Source organism: Strix uralensis, chromosome 4 (genome assembly GCF_047716275.1).
Source record: "Strix uralensis isolate ZFMK-TIS-50842 chromosome 4, bStrUra1, whole genome shotgun sequence".
Taxonomy (NCBI): Eukaryota; Metazoa; Chordata; class Aves; order Strigiformes; family Strigidae; genus Strix; species Strix uralensis.
This window is the reverse complement of record NC_133975.1, coordinates 30,151,130-30,164,266: the sequence shown is the minus strand read 5'-3', so window position 1 is coordinate 30,164,266 and position 13,137 is coordinate 30,151,130. Positions and strand designations below refer to the sequence as shown.

At 37.2% G+C, this 13,137-nt stretch overlaps 1 protein-coding gene across 15 annotated transcripts in view; it reads right to left on the bottom strand.

Moving 5' to 3' along the window:
* DCUN1D4 (defective in cullin neddylation 1 domain containing 4) overlaps nucleotides 1–13,137 on the bottom strand; it is a 41,946-nt gene that overhangs the window by 15,076 nt on the left and 13,733 nt on the right. For 4 of the 15 annotated variants that reach the window (XM_074866168.1, XM_074866184.1, XM_074866174.1 and 1 more), the window contains 2 exons: nucleotides 9,678–9,707; nucleotides 8,247–8,361 (listed from right to left, as the gene is read on the bottom strand). The exons of 4 other annotated variants lie outside the window; for them this stretch is intronic. In XM_074866168.1, coding sequence (XP_074722269.1) covers nucleotides 8,247–8,361; nucleotides 9,678–9,707 — 145 coding nt within the window. Of the gene's footprint in view, nucleotides 1–8,246; nucleotides 8,362–9,677; nucleotides 9,708–11,797; nucleotides 11,967–13,137 lie in introns of those variants that run through there. 7 more of the 15 variants (XM_074866169.1, XM_074866170.1, XM_074866176.1 and 4 more) reach the window with 3 other exon arrangements.

Sequence of the window (13,137 nt, the reverse complement as noted above, 5' to 3'; positions counted from 1 at the left end):
AAGTGAAACAATGCAGAAAAATGCCAGCCATACATGTCTCAGAAACACTTGTATACATATACCCATAAGTTGTAGGGGTTTTTTTTTTTCATTTTCATTTTCATTCTGAAAATACTTTTTTCTATTTTAATTACCTACTTCGTGTAAGCTTTACTGCAGTTGCAAAGAAACAGGCTGACAGCATTGCCCAGTAAGAACACAACTAAGCCAGAAGGTGTAAGTCAGAGTTGGAACAATTATTTTTTTTTAAAAAACAAGTCTGATAACATTCTCACACTTGCAGAATGAACTGTGGTTATGAAAGACCTATCCATTATTTGTTAGGCTATTCTGAATTCAGAGGAATAAAAAAAAAAAAACATTGAGACAAAGAAAGGAGGCATTCTGCCACTTTGGCAAAAGTCTTAATTATTCATTATCTCCTTTTTTGTAGCAAACAAACGTGACAAACACCAACCGGAATACAAGTTGAAAACTGATTCTAGCAGGAACTAGTCAACATCTTTATTCTATTCTATTCTATTCTATTTACTCAAGAAGTCTGTAAGAGCACTGCTGGAACCTAGGACATGCAAAGCTAATGTGGTTCCCAAAGACAGACACTCATCACAAGACTCAATGTTTTCTCTTATAAATGGATGATAACCAAGTGCCTCGCCCTGCTTGTTCATGTAATTAAACAACACATTAGCTGTCAGTCTGTGAACAGTGGATTTGGGAAGGAACCCTCAAGAATCAAACTTATTGACAGAGCTCTAGGTCATCCAGGTATTTCAGAAAAGGGATTCCTGCATCTACAAGTGGCAAGCTAAATACTGTAGCCTGAACCAAGACACCAGTGATAGCAGTATCTGTAAAAGAAATAGCGAACAAGAACAGAAAAAAACAGCCCTTTTTACACATCCACTGCATCTACGCATAGCAACTTCTTATAGGACTGATATGGCACTGAAAGTCATTTGTTGTGCTTAAGGCTAAGGTCATTGTTTAAGAACTGCAGGAAACAACAATATTCATTAGTAAGTCCATGTGCCCAACATATGGCTAAGCAACTCCAAGCAAAATGCTCTGGCCTCAAACTTATTGATCAAAAAGCTCAGTATGTGACCACTGGAGTTTGATTTTTGGGAAACTAGAACTGATTACATATCTTCCAACCTGTGCCAGTAAGAAAAATTACTTCACAAATTCAGAAAATAAAATCAGAAAGGATATAATCTTGAGCTATCCCAGTCTCTGCTACCAGCTAATTACCCAGACATGCATTAAAAGTGCAGGTACACCCTATCACATTTGTAATGATAACAGACTATGCACAGCCACAAGTATAAAACCATGCAACAAAAATGGCTGGATGAATCTCAGATGCCTTTCTCTCAACCTAAGGGAACTAACAGCAGATGACATATTCTGCAAGACAAGGATCCCTTGAAAAGGAATACAACAGAAACAAGTAACACCAATGCAGACCTCCACGGAATTGGTGTTCTCTCATGCATAAAGATGAAGCCTGTTCTCTCCCTGCTTACTCCAAACACCAAATGAATTTATTCCCCCAGTCTAGACAAACCAGCTTGTTCTATTAGCAAGAGACTCCTAATCTCTGAAGTGCTTCGTGAAGCAAGATGAGCAGGGAGATACAAGTGAAGTAGACAAGTATCTGAGATTACAGCCTAGGACAACTTGGTTCAGTTATCACAGCAAACCCAAGCTGGCAGCACAGAGTAAAGGTGATGCCAAAGACTGCGTCCTCTGAACTATCATTAGTACAGATCTGATTGTCTCGAGAACCGTATGTGCAGAGGAGGAAAACACAAACTGTCAGAGACGTCTGGCATCCATTTTGTATCTTAGAATATTTCTCATATCTTTGGAATTTCTCTGTACATACTGCAGAATGATGTGCCTTGTCTTTGTGCTAAGGACAGTGTGTCTTGCTATGCAGACAAGTACAAACTGCCACAGTGCACAGGGTAGATATCGGAATACTTTGGGAGCACCAAACATGTACTGAACATATGCGAGTTTCAAACAACAAGTCCTCAACATCTCACAGCTTCCTCAAGATAACCAGCACCAGTACCTTCACACAGATGCACAACCATTATGCTGACCATGTTACAGTTTAGTAATTTGCTTATGCATTGATGGTCTGTAAGAGGAACCTGCAGAGTTTCAGTCACCAGAAGTGAAAGCACATACTGCTCAGAGTCCAGAGGAGAAAACAAAGAAAGTAGGGCAGGGAGAGGAGTAAAAACCCACAGACACCTTCCATAAAGGAAGGGCCAACGAGTACACCTGGTACTTTTGGTACCAGAATTTGTACCACTGTCAGACAATGCTGACACTGGTACAAATGGTACACACTAAACGGTGTTTTCTCCATCATCAGAGCTAGAAAGGTGCATGCAGAACTTCTTCCCAGAGTGTCTGCTATACCTATCACCACTGCACAACAACAAACTCCGAGCCTTTGCGTTTAGAATTACCCTTCCATTTCTGAACCCTGACATGTAGCCCATCAGGAACGGCAAGGAAAAAAAAAATTTACCTATGGGCAAAGAGTATACATTTGTCTCTCATCTGAGACACACATGAAGCTACAATGACTCAGAAAAATCATCACTTGAAAAAAGATTTTATTAGTTTAGCATGACACTGTCAGTGTCAGGACAGTGACAGCACACTTCAAAAAATGTTTTCTTTGTATTATAACCAATAACTCCTTAAGGACCATTTAGCTTTTTCTTTTTTACTATCTCTTTCTACCAACTAGAGAGAGAAAAGAATGTGGGACAGGGCATGGAAAAAGCATTATGAAATTAAGCTGCCTAAATTTTATAAAAGTGCTATCAACTACTTAACCACATTTAAATGAAGTTATTCTCACGAAATGTTTGCATCTCCAAGATGACCTAATAGCTGACTCCTAACACCCATTTTTAAACTTGTATTTGAAATATTCTTATGAGCTAGGGAATTGTAATATCCCTGCAATAAAGATGAGACAATGTAGTCTATAATTGGAAGTACTATAGGTAGATGTAAACAAACTAAACAAACTAATTAAAGAAACTGAGTGTCTAGGCCTTTCAATGTTTCTTTAAATACACAATTATCGATATTTTTACAGATTATTTTCCTCCATTCATAACTGATTTGGTGGGAAAGCAAAAGCATGTATATTCCATCCCACTATTACGGGGCAACTAGGCAAGTCATTGTAAGAGTACATGGTCACTGCCAGCAAAAAGAACAAGGTCACGGTAGTTCTCTCCAATCTACTGCAGCCTTCAAAGTTGGGTACTCCTGCTCTAAGCATGCTTCAGTTGTACTGGAATCTGTTAGAGCTCCACCTACCACAGTGGCAACTTTGGGCTGTGCGGCTCCAGAATATTCAAACTGAGACCAGTGAAAGCACAGAGTTTAGGTCACACAAAACATTCTCTTGATTGTGAAAGCTGGTAATAGCTCATTTAAGGGGAGGAAAAAATTAAAAAAAAAAAAAAATCAAAAAAGAAAAAGGTACAATTTATTATGGTAAATCAAAAGTTAACTCCTCATGGAAGATTTACAGCCTGCTCATTTCAGATGGTCAGTGTTTACCAAATGAAAACATTAAGAAACTTACCAACAGTAACTTTGTTACTATGCAACCAGAACTTATTCAAAACTTTCACCTCCTTTTGTTTGAACTTCCAACTGAGTAACTAATTGCTTTCAGATTACATTCTGAAAGATGCAAATCTTTGATTGAAGATGTCTCCTACTACTTCCATTAACTCTAATTAATTTAAAATTTTGGCTGAAAATTTTCATCAGTGCAGCACAATGAAAGTATTTTTATAAAACCTTACCTATTCATTCAGAATTATGATTTTAGCAATAGTTTCATAAATACTGTAGTAGAAAAAAGGGAGGTGGGGGCAGAAGAAAGATGTTCTACGATTTCAAAGCATGACAGACTGTCTAAAGCAACCCTCAGGACAAGTTTACTTGACTGGTAAGTTTTATGAATGACTATGCCTTATCTCTCCCTATTTAAAGGCTTAGTAAACTTTTAAATTAATGCTTTGAACTTCATCAGGCTTACTTGAGGAGCAGTATGTGTAACAGCATACATGCTGATAGTCACATGTTCAGTTTAAGCTTCTTCAGAACTATTAAGTGAAGTTCACTGAAAAGGTGTAGAAACAGAGAAAATTATACCTGCGCGTACTTGAAAATCTCTACTTCAAGGAATAAGGTCTAAAGATCTATGACAGTTGGTAACACAGGCTGTCTGCATGGAGTAGGACTAAACCAGTTAGTAAATGACAACAGAACAAAAAAAATTCTCAATGCTAAAGGTTCTGAAAACCTCCAAGATTAGTACACTCCCATTTTATTTTCCCATGTTAATAATAGTGTGTTGACTGTGTTTTCAAAATTTATGTTTCTCCACTATAGACTGTGGATTTTATTACTCAATAAAGAAAATCTGTTTTTCATGTTAATAGGCCCTTACGTGGTCTGTACACATCCAGGATAAATTAGACTCTACACTTAATTGCTTGAAAATATAACTTTCAGGGAAGCAGATAAATATTCCTAGTTTTCATCCTTCTAAGGTCCAAATATCCACTATTGTAAGATTTTTGCCCTCAGCATGATTCTGGAATAAGGAGTAGAGTTATTTTTTAAATAAGACTATCAGAAAGAAGAAAAGCCATTATGTTATACAGCTTATTTTTCCCTAAGAAAAAGCCAGTATTTGGGTAGAGATTGTGTAATAGATATACAGCAATAGGTAATTACACAGTGAGGACTATATTCTTATCTAGCAAGTATCTTTACATCAAATTTGCTTCATCTTTCCTAAGATCCTTAACACAGTGATGGAAAAGCAATGTACAGAAAATGTATTTTTAACTCCAATCTGAGAATACCCTACACTGTGAGAGTTGTAAATACAAAGACGACTGTGATACTGAGAGGAAAATACAAACCAAGTCTTCAAGTCATTATGTTCTGGTGAGTGCGTGCTAGACTGTCTACTTCCAATAGCTATTCTTTAAGACAGGATAAATCTTACTGTGATCCAGAAATGAATACACTAAGTTCTTTTCATTATACATCATGTGGTATAAAAATTCCCTCCCACTGAAACACTGTGTTCGAGGTGACATTATAAACATTAATTAACAGAATTCAAGCTCTTATTATATAAGGGTGGGATGTAAAAGAACATGTTTGGAATCTTTGTTTTCCAGAATCAGTCTATACATGAGATCAGCATTTCCAAATAAATTCACAAACAACTAGATTTGTTCCTGTAAATGCTTTTCTTTAATAGCGAGTGTCATTATTCCACTAATCCTTCCAAGATGAGGCTGTATCCCTAACAGCCTGGAACTGAGGGTGAAGGCTATTACAAGCTCCCTGGTATCAGACATGTTTAAATTGATGAGTTTAAGAGCCTTTAGAAATCATCTTCTCTTTCAGCACAGAGCCCTGCTGAAATAAACTTTGTGGAAAGAATACATATCTCAAAAATATTACTATCGTAATTGAAGAGATTATAGGAACACACCACAAATAATGAAGACTGAAAATATCACCCAACAAAACTATCCATGAAAGGATTAAAAAAATAAATTTTCTTTGTATGGACAGACCAGGAGGAATCATCAACATCTGGTCTCTGCTGTGATAACATGGTTAATGATGACACTTCTTTGATAATCTTCAGATTACTACCTAGTATTTTTTCACTGAAAGCAAACAGGAGACTTGCAATTACTGAATTTATTTGCTAATGTTGCCCCTCTAAGTTTGCCACTATAACTGAGAAACATACAAAACTTACATCATTCCATAAGCATCTGAAGTGACAAATCATCTCTGTTATGAAATACAGTCCCTTCTGGAGAGCACACATTGTATTTTTTCATTGAAAGTAGACATTCAAGAACAGACACTGACTATCTTTTTTGCTTAATACAGAATCCACACAGGCTAATGTCCCTTGAAGGCTTATCCTAAGTTACTAGTACACAGCTTCTAGGAAGTCTGCCTCTAAAACAGCAGCAATGGTAAAGAACTGGGCCTAGAAGTCCCTTATTCCATAAACTGGTACTGCACTAGCCATACTGGTTTTACTGTATACTGCATTCTCTGCATACAATGGAAGAGAAAATGGCTTTGCTAACTATTAACTATGTCTACTACAGCACACTCCTGTAGAGGTTCCTGATTTCAGATTGACTTCTGCTTGACAAACTGAGATGTCTGACCTCCAAAGACCAAACACTACAAGCATGAGCTCCACCTGACAAACAGGCATGGAAGTAGAAGACAGCTTGCTCTTTGTTTAGCTTGTTCACAGAGAGTTACAGGGGCATAAGCCAAATTTGAAAAAATCCTTCCTTGAAAGAGAGGTCCAAGACTGAGCTGAATGTTCAGCAAATGATCTCATATTGCCAGTCATGCTGAAATAAAAATTGTTTTCTTGAAGACCAAAACAAAATGAACTTATACACTGGGAAGCTAAGAAGGCCTAAAAACCCTTAGAAGTTAAAGAGGAAGACAAAAATTGGAACCACATCAGAGAATATTGCCCTGTGGCCCACAACTGGCAGATCTGGTTTCACCTCCACTTCTAAAAGCAGACTGAGGACTTCCTTTTAAAAAAGCCTTAAATGGCAGTAGAATGAAGACTAGATCCATTAGTTATAAACTGAAAGGCAGATATAAAAAAAAAATCCTTCAAATTATGCTTTCAAAAAGCTCTTAGAAATTATTATATATATACTGCTGATAAACTAAGAAATCAGTTTCTCATCATTTTCTTATTTGAATTACATAAATCAGTATCTCTTATTTAAAGACAACCTTATTTTATAGGGGTTTGGGGTTGTTTTGTTTTACAGTCAGAAGTAGAGTTAAATTTTGTGAACCTCTCTACTTACAATTCTAGAAACATTCTGTCCTCGTTTTGCTTCCATATTACAGCTTATTCTAAGATATGCATATAATGTTCTTTATCAACTATTTAGCTTTTGTTATTTCTGAAAAGCAACAAAAATATTAAGAACATGTACTGCTTTTTTGTTCTTGCTAGTGTTACGCATGCAATGAAAGGGAGAGTTGAAATCTCTTTTCTTCTGCATCAACAGATCATTTAATAAATTCCAGTGCAGCTACAGTTGTGCAACCCTATTAAACACAATGGAGTTATAGAGGCATAAGCAGAGGCTTAATTTGGCTACCAGCATTTTTCTTACTCATGCTGGAGAATAAAAAGGAAAACACCCAGCCTGATGTCAGGCTGACAGGAGAAGTGCATCTTTTCACCTTCCTGAAGATATTTGTTATGGAAGCCTATGTTTTCTGAGTCACCGGTAATACATGAATGTAATAGAGCTTAAATTCTACTGACTGATGAAGTGGCAACCGAACTTTCTGGCTCTATACATCACTTTTCAACATCAGGACAGTCCTGCGCCTATCATGCAGGAGTGTACAGTCCTGTATTCCTACAAGTTCTGAATGTAGTGTGCATAAATAGAAACTATCTTGCACACAAGGAGCACATTCAATGGTTTCCGAATGACTGAGGCTGACTGAACATATACATACTGAAAATCCAATGCTTGCAGAAGTCTCAGCATTGCAACACCTATGTCAAAAGAATACACTGCTTGTGCACAGTTATAACCCACTCGTGCTTCTGTCGCCCAGAGGGAAGCTAAGCAGCACCGCCTCAGTCACCACTCCACCACTGGCTACCACCTTGCCTGGGCCATCTTCACCTTTACCTTACATGATCAGTATCAGATCACAACATGACAGAGGGAGACTAGCAGGACTTCAAGTAAGAGCTGAGTAGGCTACAACTACATTCATTTTTCTGACAGGCTGTAGATTGAGAATGCCCAATCCAGATCTTATGCATGTATACAGAAAGGTATTACTGTATCTCTCAGAAGTTGTTTTGAACAAACAAGTGCGTCTATTTTGACAGCTGGCAAACCAAAACAAGGAGAAGTTCCCTACAAGCTTCTTGTACAACTAGAAAAAGGTGAGATGCAAACTGACCCTAGATGTGTTTATCAATATCCCACAGTTCAATCACAGGCTATGGTTCCACACTGAGAAACCAAGCAAATTTGAACACCATTTCCATTAGTATTTAAAAACATGATCATATCAGCTATTCAACTTTAGATATTCCATCAGTCTTAGCTCATGGTAAGATGACATACCCATCATGTCTACTTTTCTTAGCAGATAAATCATCTCCTGCTGCAGGTCTCCTCTTTTTCCTTGGAGGCATCACTTTACTAAAGCAGTCTGATGAACTGCAAGACCGGAGACTTCCTACAGAGGGAATTAAAAACACCAGTACAAGAAATGAAACTGTTGCAGACCAGTTAAAACTGCGTCCACTAATAGGCATATTACAAAGGGAAGGGAAGGGAGGAAGTTAGTGGATTTAAAAATTACAAAAGAAATGGTCTCCTTTCAATAAGCAAAATCCGTCTCATTTTTACATGGTGTTCTATGACCATATTTCAGTTAAGGCCAAAAGTACTATACCAAAACGTACAGTAGTGCTAATGCTAGTTCAGCCTAACAAAAGTCAAGAACTGAGACTATCCTGAAGAAGTATTTAAGTCCTCAAAAAGGCATCCTTATTTTTAGTCATTTATTCAAATCAGAACTTAAGAGTTGTTCATTACTTTTTGAAATACAGATGTGACTAATAAACTAGAGCACCTACCTCTAGAAAACAGGACCTTTTTTATTTTTAAGCCCCAAGTTTTTCATGATTCAGAGAGTAAGGGGTAGGAAAGGTTTTGTTTGTCCATTCTTTGGTTTGGGGGTTTTTTTTTTGTTTTCTTTCTTGGGGGGGGCGAGAATGGGGGGCACGGGGGCAGAAACATTCAGCAACCACTAGGGGAATAAATAAGGGGCTGGCTATATCATTTGGACTGGATAGTTCTCAAAGAATGAAGGTCCCCAAAGAGGAAACAGCCAATTCAAGACACTGATACCAATCAAGTGGCAGTCTTTCCCTCCCCTTCTCTCAGCTACATACTCCTATGTATGTCTCTGGTGACTCTTCAGTGTGCCAATCCAGCTCACCAAACCTGTAGATAATTAACCCAAGCAAAAAAGAATAACAACTTTCTGTACATTAGCACAAGAAAGAGCACAGGACCAGCCCTTTTGACCACAGCAAGTCATTAAATTGCCTTTGCTGTCTCATGAAAACGGTAGGCTAACACTCCAGGCAAAATTCTGTCCCACTTTCATATACTGAAGACCACACGGTCACCTGAGAAAGGTGTGTGTAAGCGCAGCTCAAAGAGCTATCAAAGCTCTAAATGTTACGCAGAGAATTTTAAAAGGAAAGGAAGAGAGAGGTGAGGTATAAAAAATCCAGACACAAAGCAATGCCAAAGAAACTTGCAAGAAAATATGAAGAACTCCAGCATGCCTAAGCTACCTTCTCTTAGGTTCAACAGCATCCAAGTTTAGCTATGCTTTATTACGATGCCCACAAAATCTTTTACTTTATATCACAGCACAGAAGCAAGCAATAAAACTTTGACCACTTTTTGACATCAAGGGAGGAGACTGAAATCAGAGGCCCAATTCCCAACAAATACTAACAGCAATCTTTTGCTTACCTATTCTTCGTATCTTTGAAAGTCTCTCTCCTGTTATAGGAGAAACACATGTAAGGAACCTTACAGCCTCACAGGCTTTGCTACATGTACTTTATTTTAAACATGCACTGAAACTATGCATATGAAAGTATGGATTTTTCTAGTATTAGGCAAGATGTTCAAACCAGTTTTTACATCAAGAGGAACTAACTTGGTTTCAACTAATCAAGCTTTCGCACTTCTTTGGTCTTACCTTTATATTCATTTCTATTAAGAAGAAAATTAATCTCTCTAGTTCAAAAAATACTCTCTCCAATTCAAAAATTCTTCTTCTATATTCCTTTTTTTCCTTCCCCCTCATCCCCCCATGAAGCTTCCCCACCCTAGCATTCTTCCAGGAAAGTATTGCCATATCTACACTATCTTTTAGAAATAAAGTTTTAAGAGTATTGTAAATTCAAATTATAATTTAACTAGTTATCAAAAAACTTCCAAGCATTATACTCCATAAATTACTATCACATGAAAAATCATAATGGCTGTGTCAGAAGAATATACTTCTAGAAGCACTGTCCAGAATACCTTACAAAAGGAAAATAACAGTATTTCTTCTTCTCACCAATATCAGATATATTTGAAACAGGTAAGCCAGAGACCATCAAAAACTCACAGCATGCCCAGATTAAAGAACCTAAGGAACCTGACCTGCGGAATGTCATTTGTTCCATCTGATTATGCCTGCAAATTAACGATATTGCAAAATTGTATTCCCGTAAGTTATTGAAAGTGTGATGCTTCATGGCTTTTTAGATCAAGTTCATAAATTCTCTGCCAAGTAAGTATTTTTTGCAAGCCTACACAAACTAAAAACACTCAAGATGACAGCAGAACTTAACAGATGGCTAGAGACAGCCAACAGACTCAGACACACACTAAACTTAATAAATGAAAACGTGTGCTAATGAACACCTTATTTTGGAAAATATGTATGTACTTGAGTACAACCTGTAGCTATCTCATTCCTTTGAGAGCAATTTGGTTTTAAATGTCTATTTTTTAAAAAAATCTATTTATGATGGCCACAGGCATTGGACACTGGTAAACTTCAAGAAAATCCACCAACCCCACCCCACCAGGTTTGTCCAGTTTATAGAATCATAGAATGGTTTGGTTTGGCAGGGATCTTAAAGATCATCTAGTTCCAACCTCCATGCCATGGGGGTTATTTACTGGTTATTTGATTGGGAACAGAAATATGCAAGGCCTCTGTGACAAGAGAAGCATAGCAAAAGATGAAAATAAAGTAAAACAGTTATAGAAAAGGCAAATAATCTTGTCAGATCTGCAACCCCACACAAACCAAAGAATTTAACCCAAGAATTCCTGCTTGAAGTCTTTTCCTCATTAAATGATAGGACATTTTTAGGAAGATCACTGAACTTGCTTTAAAGGCTTAAATTGATAATAGAATTTACAATAACCCAATTTCTCCAGGGACTCATATGAAAAACTTGTACCCTTTCCTGGTTTGAATGTGTCCTGTTGCAGCTCTCAAACTGACAGAAAAGGGAAGAAAAGAGATAGCTCAGAAGTTGGTAAGTGGCTATTAAGTCCACACGCACACCCCACTCACACACACACAGACACCAGGCGGACAAACATACTGTACATGCTTTCAGAGATTTGACATCTTAGTAACTGATGTTTGGAACAAGTCTTCACTATGTTTTAACTGCTGAATGATCTCTAAACTACTGAAAAACACAGTATGTTACTTTAAAAGTATTTCCTTTTGTTACTAGGATCAGAACATTGAATTTGAAGGGAATTTACAATTTCCCTGTAACAAACTCTGAAAGTTAAACCAGCAGAGTATTTCTACCTTTTACTTCCACCTAGAGTTAAAAACTATCAGAGTCTGGGGTTTTTCTGGCTTAAATTCTTGCAATTTCTTATTTTACAGTATAGCTCACTAAGTAGCAACAATATTAACCTTTCCTACACAAAGATTTCTAATTCTAAATGTATTTTCTAGGTATAGCCTTTCACAACTCATTTCACTTCTCAAAGGTCTGATCATCTGCAAACAAACATGCAGCTCCCTCCAACTTCATGCAAAGTTTGACAGGAACTTTACTTACCGAGTGCAGCTTCTCTGATGTGATTATCTTCAAAGTTTCTTACTCCTGGGTCTCAACTCAAGATTGGCAGAACCCTCCTAGTTCTCACTGTTTTTTTGACACTTGAAGCTAGCATTTGCAAGGTAGAGCCTCCAAATGGCTGCTGAATAGGCCACCATCAGCCAAAAGCCTGCCGAGTATAAATGTTGTTTGCCAAACATTCTGTTCAGTACTTCCAAATTTGCAGGAGACAATTTGCAGGGGACAAAGCTACCAAAGGGAAGTATCAACTCAAGAGCTAAAATTCACCCTAAGAAATTTAAAACAACATGCAAGATAATCACCACAAGGGAGGGACACCCCTAGAATAGCAACAAAACCAGAACAAACAAAAAAGAAAAAACAGAGGTCAATAAATAAGAATTCTACAAGCTATTTCCCTACAGAAGTGATTTACACACATGTAATTTTCACCTTCTCTCTAGATAATGCCTGTGAATAATCCTGCTCTTCTGATGCTTAAGTAGAGGGGTGTTTCAAAGGAAAAGTAATTAGAAACTGTGAATGCTGAAGCAATTGGAAAGATAGAGCTGCTCACTTAATGATGCAACAAGACCACCACAAGCACAGTTAACAATCATAATTTTTCAGATACAAGATGAGAAAACTAAGATACTCATCAAAACACCAAACAGCTTGCAATCTTGTTGTAAAAGGAAAAATCATCTTCTCTATCTTGAATTCCACACTACAGAATTGCTTTGGACTCAAGAGGGCTTTCTTCTCTAAAACAACAAAAAATAGTAGAGGCAAAAGTAATTTACACACACACACAAGCTTCAGGAACAGCAGTGAAGCCTTGTTTTTGATGAAGACATTACCTCCTTCTTTAAAACAAGCCAGGTGACAACAGGAAGTGTACTTTTACTTTTAAAGACATTGCAGTCGGAATAGGTAAATAAGTCACAATTTAATAACCAAATCATGACTTTAAGCTATTAACAAGTTGATGGATTTGTAGTTATGACATAAAAACAATTATTACTTCAAATTCTAAAGTTTTCCAAGTTAATGCAAATACGTACTAGAAGAAAAAGAAATTGTTTACAGAATCTGAATGCCTGCTTTTCTTAACCCTACAAACAGCTGAAAAGGCAAAAGCCCATGACACACTCACAGCCTACCTTATTTTTCAGATATATATGCACACTAAATGCTAACACATGAGACTGTAATCATTATAGGTGACTAGAATTTTCAAGTGAGGTCCATCTTCACTCCCAAATCACTGAAGGAATTTTGAAACTACCACCCTCTAGCTCTTAGATATTTAGCAACTGTTTCCATAAAAGAAATCTGGC